The sequence below is a fragment of the Doryrhamphus excisus genome, chromosome 15 (assembly GCF_030265055.1).
Source record: "Doryrhamphus excisus isolate RoL2022-K1 chromosome 15, RoL_Dexc_1.0, whole genome shotgun sequence".
Taxonomy (NCBI): Eukaryota; Metazoa; Chordata; class Actinopteri; order Syngnathiformes; family Syngnathidae; genus Doryrhamphus; species Doryrhamphus excisus.
Window position 1 is genome coordinate 345,717 of NC_080480.1, and position 14,743 is coordinate 360,459.

The window sequence follows — 14,743 nt, forward strand, 5'->3', positions numbered from 1 at the left end:
CCGGGCCTGGGCAGCTTGGGGCACGTCCTTAGGGCGTCTGTCGGGAGGCGGTCGTCGCCCATCCAACGTTAGAAGCCAAGACGAGCGAGTGGCTCGGAATGAAACTACTGGCTTTGTTTGCTCCCTGAAAGACGATGTGTTCATGGACGCGTGACTCCACGTTGCAGATGTCTGATGCCATCGCGGCCTCTTGGCATGACGTGCTCCTCTCTGGAAAGACCTCTGTCTGCTGTTGCAGACCATGATGTCACCAGACATGGGGGGGGGGGGGGCAATGATCTAATGACATGGCATCGCCTTCACCAGGGTGTCCTACACGAGGCCGCTTGTACTCTTTGACCCTAAATTCTCCTTCAGCGTTCCATCCTTTATCCCGGTTATCTCGGTTCCAGACCCGACCGTGATAAGTGAAATCCCGTGAAGTCGGAGTAGGATTCCTGATTGAGAAATCTAATCTTTTCCTTAGAAAACCTGGTTATGACCTTCTAAACAAGCTTTTAACAGTATTAGAGCCCTCCAGACAAGAAGTAACAGCCCTATAGTTCCCTTTACACTGGACTAATATTCAATTTCAGTCCCACAGGATGCTCAAAGGCACTTCAGCTTACTTAAAGGTAGTGGCTCTTTAATTTGGCAACATGAACAGTTGGGGGGGGGGGTGGGGGGGGCTATACAGCACATATAGGATATAGGACGACTGCTAGCATCATCAGGACTATTGAACACCAACAACAATGTAACTTAGCAACAACGTCATCAGCACATAAACTACTAGAATCCTGCAGTAAAATGACCTTGGATGACAAGGTCATGGAGCGCCCAAAGGAGAGACGTGGCAACCAGCGAGGTGACTCCGCCTCTGCCACCAAGTCTATAATAGCTGGCAGAGGCGGAGCCATGCCCCCGGGGTCATGGCGGCACCAGATAAAGTATTGTAGGAGGATGATGAAAATACTTGGTAGTTCCCTCACATCCTTCTTGATCATGGCGGCTAAAGAGATGCAAGAACTCGCACAGGAACTCGCACTGATGTCAAACAGGAAGGAAGGAGGACGGATTAGCGACCCGCGTCGCCAGGCCAAATGACCTGCGCCGATATGATGAAGGAGCTAGGTTTCCATATCTCCTACTTTGAGGAACGTATCATCTGATGGTGGCACGGCGAGGAGGAACGCCACCATTTCATCCTTCATCTCCTCTACCTGGACCACCTGAAGCCATGCAGACTTTGAAATCCACATCAAGGAGATCTTCAAAGTGTGAAGGAAGACACGCCTACAAAGTCAGCATTTGACCGTGGCTTAGATGGGGGGGGGGGGGGGGGTCATATGCTAACAACAACATGACAGCATTGGAACATCACGAATGACGACACACGGACCAGAGCAAAAAAATGGCTAAAATATGAACGTCATGATCTGCATTGGCCACCAGGTGTCAGTAGCGGTGTGGGGAGCTAGCACCATAGCAGCTTCACATCATCTCACAGCAGGTACAGTAATATCAGCAGGAAGTACACCGTCCAAAATTCATCAAGGTACTTCGAACATGTGAGTTTGTTATCATATTACAGTAAGGCTAATATGGCTTATTTTCTATTATATTGGGGAATACAAAAGTCAAGGTGACTTTAGGGGTGTTAGTTTATGTCTAGAGGGCTCTAATAATGTTAAAAATCATATTTAGAAGATGGTAAAGTGGTATTCTGTGCAGTAACTATGGTACATAGTACCACAGACATTGGATGTCTGACAAGGAACATGCTCCTGATGACGTGAGTAAGGGAGGGGGGGCAGTGACCCCCACCCTTGATACATAGATCTGTCTCCATGACCCCCCATCCCATCCACGGGTGGTGTGGGAACACATCCAGTCGTTAAAAGACTACAGGACGTGTAACCATCAACACGATACTAGATATTCCATACTTTCATTCACGTCATTTGAACGCAACACCGTATCCTGACTTCTTAAATAAGCTAACAATTCGTAAGCTAACAATTCCTAAGCTAACAATTCCTAAGCTAACAATTCCTGTCAACAAAAGCGATACTTTGGGGAAAAGAAACAACCTTGCTATCGATGCCCTGCCCCCCCCCAACCCCCCCAATTTGAAGTGGTTAAAAGCCTAATTAATGGTCAAGTGGGTGCATCTGCTGCTAGTGCTGGGAAGTGGGGGGGGGGGGGGGGGCACCAGCCTTCCCCGCCTGGGAAGAGGGGAGCTGGGCCGAATGCTCCAGCTGCTGGGGGGGGGGCACGTCGAGGACGTTCTAAAAAGAAGGAGGTGGAGGAGGAGGAGGAGGAGGCGGCCTTCAGCAAGTGCCGGGACGGACGCGGAAGGTGTCGAGGCAGCGGCGCGGCGGGAGGGGGGGGGGCTGAGGAGAACCGCTTGTGACGGCGACGGTCTCGCCCCTCGGCGGGCTTCCTGGGGGTGCACCGGCGGACGAGAGGCACACGATGCGGAGCGGGAGATCGGAGCCGTCGGGAGGCAGCGGAGGTGCCGCCATGGAGAGACGCGACGCCGGGAAGCAGGAAACGCCGGCGTCCAGGGAGGACAAGCGGAAAGAGAAGAAGCCGAAACAGGTCAAGATTTTCGGGAAGAAATCCCTGAAGTCCGTGGGGACTTTGATGAACCGGATCATGAAAAGTCTGGCCACTTTCACCCACTTTGGAGACACGCAGGACGCGGAGGACGACGACGGGGGCTTTGGGAAGGGTGCACCTTGCACCCTCAGCGCCGGTTCGGGGGTCGTCAAAGAGGACGTGCAGACGCCTCGTCCGGCCGGGAACACCTCTCTGGGCCGGGAGAGACTACTTTACCGGTACGGGGACAAAACCCCGGGCGTCCTGGGCCTGAAGAACCACGGGAACACGTGTTTCATGAACGCCGTGGTCCAGTGTCTGAGTAACACGGACCTGCTGGCCGAGTACCTGGGACTGGAGAGGTACAAGCTGGACCTGAGCGACACCCCGGGGACCGGGGGGAGCCGGCTCGCCAAGGGGGAGGTCACGGAGCGCTTGGCCTCGCTTGTTCGGGCTCTGTGGACTCTGGAGTACACCCCGCAGCTGTCTGTGGACTTTAAGGTACCCTTGGACCCCAAGCCGTCCTGCAGGGAACCATGGCCGCACGCGGGGTTGGATAGTGAAATGAAATATTGAAATAACCTCAAACGTCCCGTACGCGGTACATATGCAGTATATATGAAGTACATATGCAGTACACCGGGTAAGGCTAGTACGTGGCATCGGTGTAAGTATAGATATATCGGTATCGGTCAATATATAGCATATTTTATGCATAAATGAGGGCTTACCGTTGCGGCTGTAGTGCAAGCCGAGCTAAAACTCAACTCTGAATCCTAGACATGACTTCCTGTCCGCCCCCCACTCCTCTCCCCAAGCAGGGGGACACGTTTTATTTATCTCTTAAATGTCTTATTTTCTCGTATGTCCACCATATTGGATAATAGGAGTGTAAGGCTGACTATAGGGGTGTTACTTCATGTCCAGAGGTCTCTAAAGCTGCACATATGATCCTAGTGCCCCATTGGGAGAAAGGTATATGTTCAAGCATCCAAAAGCAGCACCCTTTAAGGGTTCTAAAGCGCCTCCGTGGTGGTCCAGGTTTTGCTGTTTGTCGCTAGGCTGTCATGTCCGCGTCTGAGGGACGAGCGTTGGTGGGGACGGAAATAGAAGCTCACTGGACTTGGCATCATCATGCCACCTTGTGACACCCGTCATCCTGTCAGATGATAACAAGGCATCTGCTTGGTGTCAGAGGTCACCAGGTGACTCGTTGAAGTGACCCCCCCCACACAGCGCCCCACTCTTGTCCTGAAAGGGGGGTGCAAATAAAGCATGAAGAGGGTTGACTGCTCCTGATGATCAGGTGCTGTGACAGAGTCCTACGAGGAGATCCTCAGGCTCTTCTACACCCATAGATGGGGTGGGGGTGAGGGGGGGGGGGGGCACGTTATCTGCCTGCAGCTCTTTGTGCTGGTTACTGTGAGCTGAAGCAGGAAGTAGATAATATGGACTAGTGAAGAAAGAAAGTCTTCAATGGATCTATTCTTAGAAATGCTAATGATGCTGTTGGAAAAGGATACTTCCAGCGTTTATGCCCAGTGGATCACGTTAACCTATATTGATCTCCACAACTGCCCCCCCCCCCCTTTAAAACAAGCATGGCGAAGCGCAGGCATGTCTGAGAGACACATAGTTTTTCCAGCATTCACTCATTCATCCGACATTGATGTCCTTTGATTTGTTGGTCTCTTTGAAAAGCCCGTTTAGAAGAACCTTTGTCAGTCACAGCCTCCTAGTCCAAGTTCCAAGTCCCTAGTACCGCCAATACTAGGATACAAAATTGCACCGCCAATTTTAAGCCGTCCTAAAATTGGCGGTGCAAAAGGGAGGCGTGGTAAATAATCAGACGGCTTTGACGGTGCAGGCTTCCAGGTTAGCTGAGGGAACACCTGAAGGCATCAAACACATAAAAACACATGTACAGTATATGTGTACTCTTCTCATGACATTGCATCAAGGAAAGTGAAGCACACATCAACACTGGCCACATGACCATCATCTAGGATAAAGATGGTATCCTTGAACATGTGAAAGGATCTGCTACTATGACATGGAGCGTGATAACTAAACTTCCTGTGACTTGGCTTGTAAGCAAGGACGTCTTTACGGCGTATTGATAAGGGATTGATGGGACCACGGCGTCTATTTTGATGAAGGACATAGTGGTTTGTGGAGTCCTGAGCCGGTCTCGCTTCGAAGGGGCCGTGCTGTCCCTGAAGCCACCATGCAAATGGAAATGTGTCCCCGTTTGCTGAAAGGAACGTGGATGAATGAAACGGGCCGTTTGGCCGCAGCGTCTCGGTCAGGAGAACAAAACAAAGCAAACAGAGAAGTCCTGCTGAAGGCTTGGCGCTCTGCCACATTCCACTGCTCCACCGTTCCACCGCCACCTGGCTTGGCTTCGTTTGTTGACTCCTTCGTTCTCTTTGGCTCCTTCTGATCATTGTGCCACAACTCCAAGGGTCTTCAGCCTGTCGTGGGAGCACATGTGGGCTTTTGATGCGGTCTGTTCTTGTTTTCCAAATCCCCCCCCCGGGGGGGCCGTGTTTGTGCAGAGAGGCCAGGAAAGGGACAAAGCTTGAACCCCAAACACTTACTCAGCAGACGTTTAGCGGCTTCCATAACACGAGAGGCCTGAGACGGGGGGGTGGAGGTACGTACGAGGTGGATGAACAGGAACATCATCTCCACCATCGACTGCAGGGCTGCCATACATCAGAGAATCGTCATGCCATGCCATGCCATGCCATGCCATGCCATGCCATGCCATGCCACCATTAGTGAATTCACACCACCAATCAGAAACATGCTATGAAAGTGCTTATGTTGCTACGTGTTGCTTCTCCACGATGAGACGTTTGATGCCGCCATGGGCGTGGAAGGCACATGAGGAGTGGATTACCAAGCCAAGATTACAGTCTGCTGCCCCCCCCCCCCCTTCTGTAATCTCTCATCTGTGCTGCTTTTTCTCTCGGCTGCTGACAGCGATAGCAACTTTTAAGTCCTGTCTAATTGATTTTGGGGCCAGCCACATGTGAATTCAGATGAGGGTGACTTTACCTTTACCTTTTATTATCACATAATCATCCATTAGTACACACTTGGGGTGCATCAGATGTTTTCTGTGGAAAAAAACTATTTTCAGAGAAAATAGGACCAAAAATCACTGAATTGTCAGGTTTATGAAGACTGCAATACAGTACATGCTATGGAGTAGTACTGCTGAAAGCATGTACTGTTCGGTACACCTGATTGACTGGTAGTTTAATGTACTTTCCACTGCGTGTGTACACGCATGTTCCTCTCCAAGATGACAGTTTCAGCATTTTCAGCCTGCAGCTGATTCTTTGTTCTTTCTAAGGAGATATATGACACTCGCTGGATTTGTCTTAAAGATTAGTTAGTACCACGGTTGGGCGATACGGACTTTAACATACATCACCATATATTTGGGAAGTATCACCATATGACGATATAAAACGATATGAAATGTAAATTCAGCAGAGTCTTGTATAAAAAGCTCCAAAAATAAGCCATATGATGAAATAGGCTTGTCTCAAATGGTAAAGCACATGTATTTATTGGTAACAATCTGGCAAAGTGTCGACGCCGTCAACTCGGCTTTATCATTTGTTCCAGAAGAAGTCATTTCCTATCATTGGAGGAATCTAAAAAAATATGGCCAACCTGAGTTGAAACATTCCGACATTCAAACATTGGATATTTACCTGTCTGTAGATGGTAATATCACTTTCTTTAATAATAATAATAATAATAATAATAATAATAATAAATGCTAAAGAGAGAATTTTGGGAGGACAATTTTTGCAGGAAAACCAAAACGGGGCCAAAAGCACAGCCCCAATCCCGTCTTACGGAAAAGCAATAGCACAGGCATTTCCAGCCTTTGGTGTGTAGCGCTGGAGGAGTGGAAGCCTCAGACCCCGGGTCCTACACAGACCAGATACTAGAGCATTTTTACTCCATCATGGAAGTCATTTCTATTTCCTGATTTCTGTCCGCAGACGATTGTGTCTAAGTATGGCTCCCAATTCCGTGGCAATTCCCAGCATGACGCTCTGGAGTTCCTCCTTTGGCTGTTGGATCGCGTCCACGAAGACCTCAATCTGGCTTCACACAACAACAACAACACGAGCAAAGCTTGTGAAGAGGTGAGGACGCTGCTTCTGTACAAAGATGATGTAATGATAATGATGGATACTCAAAGATAGTGTTAGTACTACCATCTATACTACCTTTCAACGCTTTCAGATAAGTTCCCATGGTTGTTGCCCAGAAGGAATTCAGACAGTGGACGCTAGCTAGTAGCACCGTGTACAGGAAGAGCTACACTTGCTGTTAGGAAATAGTAAATACAACCCCTCCCACCCGCATAGCGCCTACAGCCACGCCCATATAAGGAAGCCCACCTATGTGTGAGTTTTTGAAGGCCCCTGAAAGCGAGCGTATTGAGCCATCTCAAACTTCTTTCATGGCGCCCTGGCAGTTGCGCAACATCTGGATCTGAAACTTTGTTGCTAGTGGAGAGTACAACATTCCAGATCCATTTCTAGGACCCCTTTAACTCCAGTACATACTGGGATGGCACCAGTCTTTGTCTTGATGTCCCTGAAGTGACTTTGTTTTATCCGAAAGAAAACATGCGGACAAATATTCCTGTGAGGGAAATGAGGCAGGAAGATGGTGTTCATGTCATCACGTTTATCTCCCATCAATCACTTCCTCCTCCTATTTCCTTTGGCTCACTTCGTGTACCTTGCTAGGAATGTACTGATGGGTACTATGGCATGCAGGTTAGTGTACCTTGCTAGGAATGTACTAATGGGTACTATGGCATGCAGGTTAGTGTACCTTGCTAGGAATGTACTAATGAGTACTATGGCATGCAGGTTAGTGTACCTTGCTAGGAATGTACTAATGAGTACTATGGCATGCAGGTTAGTGTACCTTGCTAGGAATGTACTGATGGGTACTATGGCATGCAGGTTAGTGTACCTTGCTAGGAATGTACTGATGGGTACTATGGCATGCAGGTTAGTGTACCTTGCTAGGAATGTACTAATGAGTACTATGGCATGCAGGTTAGTGTACCTTGCTAGGAATGTACTAATGGGTACTATGGCATGCAGGTTAGTGTACCTTGGTAGGAATGTACTAATGGGTACTATGGCATGCAGCTGAGGGGGGGGGGACAAGAGCAAGCGGGTAACGTGACCATGAGCTAATGTCTCCTCCAACAACCCAGGAAAGATCTCCCCCAGCGCTTGAGGACTCTTAGGAATTTTCTTGTTACAGTGGGTGTGAGCCGGAGTGAGCCGGAGTGAGCCGGAGTGAGCCGGGATGCCGAGGAGAGATGTTATTCCACTTTTCCACTCCCAACCAGAGAATGAACAAGCTGTGTTTGTAAGGCTTGTGTTCATGGTTTATTATTTGAAGTACTCAGTAGAGTAGAGCCATCGTCCAAGCTAAGTGTGTATCAAAGTAGTGGATCTACCAGCAAATACTAGCTAACCTTGAATCCTTGAATCCTTGAATCCTTGAACCCCAGGACTTGGACTGAGGCATTCTGGCCTTGATTAGTTGACGGTTCATCACTTTGGAAACAGAGCAAGTGCGATGCTCTGAATGCGTCCTTTGTAAGTCTCAGGAAGAAAGAGACACTTGTTGTGGACCTAGTTAGGCGGCAGAGGAGCGAGGTCGGGATGTTCATGGTGGAAGCGTGGCGATGGAGGCGGAACAGTAAGCGGTAGTGACAGTGGGAGAGGTCGGCAACGAGCGAGAGGGATGACTTCTTTGATTCCACGTGACGTTTCTTCCTGTACTACCTGTACAATGTGGCGCTTTTGGCGGGTACAAATGTTCTTCTAGCGATAGATCCACGCATCTTGGTGGTCAGCAGGTCTACAGACCAGCGGTGGGCCGCATGCTAGCGATGGATCGGACACCCTCTTCCTGAATATATTTATGTTTAGTAGAACAATCCTTTATTCCAAATTTCCTTGGGATTTTTGTACATACACTGTTTATACAATATGTACATAATACAGTATATACATATATACAAAGGAGTATTAAGGCATATTTGTACATGATGACTGTGAATGCTTCATTGGGAACGTTAGAATCCACTGCTGGGATCCATCACGTGATGCTGGGTAAGCAGCGTTCTTTCTACTCGCTAAGCACAATGATAGGCGCATTGCTAGACATGGAGCCCGTACGCCATGTCTCCAAGGCTAATGCTAAGCTAATGTCTCCCCAGCTGAGATAGCGTAAGGTCCCATTCCCAGACACTACCGCAGCTGGTATCTGTCTCTGTGTCTCCACACGTGTTTGAATTATTCACATCAATGCCATTACTGGGAACACCGTGCCCCCCCCTTTTACAACCTGACTCCCCATCATGAAAAGCCCATAATCTCCTCTTGGAGGTGAATCACTCAAAGCAACAGTTTTTCAGTTGAATTATTGAAAAGATCCGCGGTGGGACAGAGTGCACCGTTAATTTGGGAGATTTAAGGCTCTCATGCTGAAGGACGGATGTCCGAGAGTCCCATTTAATGGGGGGGGCTGGGGGGGGGGTGCTTCACTCAGCATCCTTCCTACTGGAATGGTTCATGACTCAATGCAATACTGTTTCCAAGACCTTTTAATAACGTTGATCCCCACTTGGTGGATCACAAGGCGTTCATCTTCTGGTGTCTTCATCTCCTTCCTTCCTTCCTTCCTTCCTTCCTTCCTTCCTTCCTTCCTTCCTTCCTTCCTTCCTTCCTTCCTTCCTTCCTTCCTTCCTTCCTTCCTTCCTTCCTTCCTTCCTTCCTTCATCATGACAATGTTTGTCTTAACCGCATGCTGATATTATCATACGCAAATATAACCAATACATAACCAATACACTGATAATTCTTGCTTTACATCACATTCCTCAGGCTACGGGATCACTGCAGGGACGTAACAGACGGCCATTGCTAGCATAGCAAGCTACTGAGCTAACTCATTCGTCTCTCCAATTGACTTTCTAAACTTAGGAAAGTGTTTCACACAGACTGGGGAAGGACAAAGAAGCCCAAAATGTACCACTTCCACACAGCATGACCCTCGATCTATACAGCCTGTTATAGTACATATATATTTATATGTGATATTTACTATGTACTATATAGTCAACCACAAAACGGCCATCATATCTAAAGGAATCCATCAGTTGATACTTGGGTAGTAGATACTTGCATCCAGCCGCATGGACAGAAACCCCACCCCACCCCACCCCACCCCACCCATCATGGTTAGGGTCACTAAGGGAGTTCCAAACCACGCTACTGAAACGAGGAATGAAGCTAAAAGGTAGAAACGTGGACATGAAGGAGCATCTGACAAAACGCAACGCCGGCATGGCCAAGAAAGAACGCCACTTGAGGAAGCAGGGAAGGATGCCAAGTACTGGAGCGCCACCTGCCAGCTGAACGGAGGGCCAGAAGAGGCAAGAGTGCTTGTTGTCAAGGACATCAAGGATGTGGATAAATCACCATGGCAACAAGGAAAATGGAAGCTACAAGCCACAAACATAAGAGTGATGATGGCCGATGATATCACGACCGTGTCCGAGGGCCTACTGGCAATGCCAAAGCCACCTACGTTCACCTACGTTCACAGCCCAACATGGCGGAACTTCTCATGTGCTGAAATGATGACTTGTTCACCTTCAGGGGCATCATCGTGTGGACGGTAAGGGAAGGAAACATAAAGGTGCAGACATGCCCCTTTCTCGGGGTCCACTAACCAGCCGTACCAAATGGCTCTCCTTATCGCTGCCCCCCCCCCCCCCCATCTCTGTAAATGAACTCCGGCCCGCTGATGACATCCCAGCCGCCAGCCGGGCTCCAACCTTGTTGCACGGTATCGCTGTCATTTATCTCAATCCCAGAAATCAATTCCAGCACCCTGGGTGTCCGGGTGAGGGATTTCATTCTCCTCACCTCAAGGCTTCTCTGGTGGCTTCCACATGAAGCAGCCGTGGACGATTCTCTGCTTCTTGTCAATATTAGCAGCTTATGCTTTTCATTTCTTCATGTTGCTGCCTGTGTTTGGCCCACAGCCGCATGGACGGCCTGCAATTATCACATCTTCTTCTTCTTCTTCTTCTTATTATTATTATTATTCATTCATTCGTTCATTTTCTACCGCTTTTCCTCACGAGGGTCGCAGGGGGGTGCTGGAGCCTATCCCAGCTGTCTTCGGGCGTAAGGCGGGGTACACCCTAGACTGGTCGCCAGCCAATCACAGGGCACATATAGACAAACAACCATTCACACTCACATTCATACCTATGGACAATTTGGAGTGGACAATTAACCTAGCATGTTTTTGGAATGTGGGAGGAAACCGGAGTACCCGGAGAAAACCCACGCATGCACGGGGAGAACATGCAAACTCCACACAGAGATGGCCGAGGGTGGGATTGAACCCTGGTCTCCTAGCTGTGAGGTCTGTGCGCTAACCCCTAGACCACCGTGCCGCCCGTTATTATTATTATTATTATTATTATTATTATTATTATTATTATTGTTATTATTATTATTATTATTGTTATTATTATTGTGTTCTGCCATGAACTTGCATGCATCCCCATGTATTTAGCGGCTAAAGAGTAGGAGAATGTATACATTTATGCTGGTCAGATACTGACTGGAATGTATGTCACACACTAAACATCTAATAACGTGCTTTACCGTACTTCCTGCAATGGCGGCCTCTGCTCTAAAAGACGCCATACCTCCATTAATCACGGGTCAAAAAGCAAAGCACTGTTGGACGAGCAGCAGACGAAGGAGGTCATCCTGTCTGGCTTTAGATCAGCCGTCATCGTTTAGATCATCGTCACCTCATGCCTTCCTGTCAACACATCCCGTTGACTCAACTGGCACGCCGCACGTTGCTTACTGGCTGAACTGGGTGGGAGTTCTTCACCAGTGATAAGACCAACTATGTCTGCAAACACTGGTGGCCTGAATGCTCCCTTCTTATCAGCACGTAGATAAGTCTGGAATCCGTGGCTGGACGAGGGAGGGAGGGCTGGTTGGGATGAACTCTGGTGGAAGGTGAAGGACCCCCTGATTGGACAAAGAAGGTCCGGTTTCAGTCTCGTGTTGGGTGTTAGCTTAGCTTGGAAGAATGGATTCACCGTCTGAAACGGTGGGGAACTGCTAAGGTCTGGCACTGATGTTTCATTCTAGAACCCACCCTGGACTTTCCTCTCCGTTTTGGAAGTTCTAATCATCCTTTTAGCTCCACTTCCCAGTGAAGTTCCAGTGAAGGTCGAGCTGCCTGGAACAAAGACATGCTGGGATGAAAATGGTAGTGGTAGTAGACCTAGAAGGCCTCCAGTACTATTCCATTTGGGTGTAAAAGCACTGATTAAATGATATCTAATGACTTAATGCATTGTGGAGTACCTCTTGGGACCACTGATGGGGTTGATGGTGTAGCAGAGGAAAGCCCATTTGGCCAAGCCGTTTGGAGAATGGAGTGTCTTTACTCCACCGCCAGAGGAACCAGCAGCAGCAGCTCAGGGTGGGCAGAAACTGTCAACCACATCTCAATCATCTATCCATTTTGATACAACTTACTCTGTTCGGGTTCACAGGCAAGATGGAGTCTATCCCAGCCTATAAATACGTCCTTTTGGACTCACCGGGAACCCTGAAACGCCCCCCAGGTCCATAGCGCTAGCATGCAAACATTGTGTTCACGATAAGATTGGGATATGATGAAACGCAATGTGAGATCGGGAGCTTGGTGAACTCGCTGTATTGAAAAAGCAGGCAGGTGGGACTGTGACGATCCCCTTAGTCATAATTATTAGGAATTCTGTATGACACTCATAATGTCTTGAGATGGTAATACTATACTGTGTATTACCATGCTGTGTATACTTCTGTGTGTGTACTACTGTATGAAGGTCATTGTTCTTTTGTCATGAATGCATAAAAGTCTGTCTGTCTTTTCTTTCCACCTTTTATCTTGATCCAAGGCCAAGTTCTCCTCTCGGAAAGATGGAAAAACAACATTCCCATCCCATGGGTTGTGTTTATCTCCGTCCCCCATTTTCTTTTTGTTGTCTTCACTGATAGCATCTGACAATTTTACAAGCATAAAGTGGATTTGTGAAGAACACTTTGTTAATAACGCACTGTATGTGCCGCAGGGTCCCATTGGAGATGAAAACCTGCTGGATCCTGACCTGTCCCTGTCCCAGGCCCAGCAGCCCACAGTCCAGCATAGCTTTGTCCAGGAACATTTTCAGGCCCAGTACAAGTGAGTTGTCCATTTGATCAATTCAAAGATCAATGACACATATGACACAACATGCAGTTTATGTAAAGTACATGACATGGGCATCAACTTAAGATGATGCTACACACAACACAAACCATCAGGAGGTCCTCAAAGCAGACACCTCTCTCACTCACAGTGCAACCAAAAATAACACATGCACCACATGGACTATGCAGGTATGGGAATAAATACATAAGTTCATGAATGTCATAACAAATGTCATAATTCCTGTTAGGTGATGTGCATGCCCCCCCCCGCATAACGTCCAGCTCTTATGGGCTTGTGACACTGGCCGTGGTGTTGCAGGACTGTGGGCTGTTTGTGTGGGATGCAAGGGATCTTAGGGAGCATTAGTCACACAATCTAAAAAGTCCCAAAGTACTCGATCCCAACCACAACAATGTAGTACTTTTCCCTCTCAACTTCATCTCACGTTTGTGAAGATGCATCGACTAGTTTATTGATCCCGTTTCCAACCGGAGGCATCTTCAAAGACTCAGCTTCCCGAGATTTACTCCACCCTCCGATTGATGAAGGCCCCCCCCCCCCCCCCCCCCCCGGCACCTCCACCCCACAAACAAGTTTGTCATCTTTACCGTCAGCCTAAGAGCTCACATAAAGGTGATGCCAAAAGGCCGCTGTTCCATCGCTAGGAGTTCTCAGCGTCGCTTGTGTGAATTTTAAAGCATACCAAAATGTACAGAAGGTGAGTCACCAATGCGTAGGTTGCTTTGTTTGGGCACAGGATACTGTGGAATGATGCAGTACATGCAGTACTAGTTGGTGTATTATTCTCATTCCTGTTTCCATCCATTTGCCCGATGAATATACGTACCTATATATGTGGAAACCAGGTATTGCAGGCTTAGGATTGGGTGTGGCATTTAAGGTGGTAAACAAGCAATGCTAGCAACATAGAAACATAGCAAACAGTTTGTACTATAACCAAGATAGTGTACTACAGGGGTGCTCATTAAGTCGATCGCGAGCTACCGGTCGATCGCGGAGGTGGTACTGGTCGATCGCTGGTCGATCGCGGCGTGACATTAAAAAAATATCATCCCAGCATCAATGCCGTCACTTGATTGACATACAGGGCAGCCATTCAGATGACAACTGAATGTTGCCCTTCGGGCGACCAATCAAATCAAACAACGTCTCTAAGTGCAGCAGAACTTACGATGTCAGCCTATCATCCATCCCCGTTACTTGATTGACATACAGGACAACCAGTCAGATGACAACTGAATTTTGACCTTTAGGTCACCGCTCATGCGTAAACAACGATGCAAAGTGCTAAGCTAGTCGGCGAATTGCGAGATTTTAAAGCCCTCGCTAAAGTTTATGGTCACTAAAATGAGTGAAGGAGCTGGACCAAGTAAAAAGGCAAAAACTGGACCAAGTAAAAAGGCAAAAAACATATCACTTCCATACGGATATGGAATATTATACGGATATTGTGATACGGATATTATCCATGACTGATAAACATTTGGAAGTGTGCTTGAGGCTGGCTATCAGCAGCTACTGTCCGGACTATGCATCCCTGGCTGGTTCAATTCAGTGCAAGTCATCAAAGTAAACTCAGGTAATTACAAAAAATGTTAATAGTTAATTATGTGTGTTTTGCAATATTGGCTCATTTGGTTATGTAAGGTACATCAACATACATTGTACGTACAAATAATCCTCAATACATTTGAAAATAAATAGATGTTTTGCATTTTTGTAGTGGGTAGATCATTTTGACTCGGTCATTTTAAAAGTAGCTCGCATGCTGAAAAAGTGTGAGCACCCCTGG

General features: G+C 47.8%; 1 protein-coding gene across 3 annotated transcripts in view; it reads left to right on the top strand.

Annotated features, from left to right (window-relative positions):
* Positions 1 to 2,347: 2,347 nt before the first annotated feature.
* usp43b (ubiquitin specific peptidase 43b) overlaps positions 2,348 to 14,743 on the top strand; it is a 31,469-nt gene continuing 19,073 nt past the window's right edge. For all 3 annotated transcript variants that reach the window (XR_009119631.1, XM_058049994.1, XM_058049995.1), the window contains exons 1-3: positions 2,348 to 3,084; positions 6,612 to 6,758; positions 12,812 to 12,921. Coding sequence is in view for 2 of the 3 variants with exons in the window: in XM_058049994.1 (XP_057905977.1) it covers positions 2,458 to 3,084; positions 6,612 to 6,758; positions 12,812 to 12,921 (884 nt within the window). In the remaining variant the exon portion in view is untranslated. The remainder of the gene's footprint in view (positions 3,085 to 6,611; positions 6,759 to 12,811; positions 12,922 to 14,743) is intronic.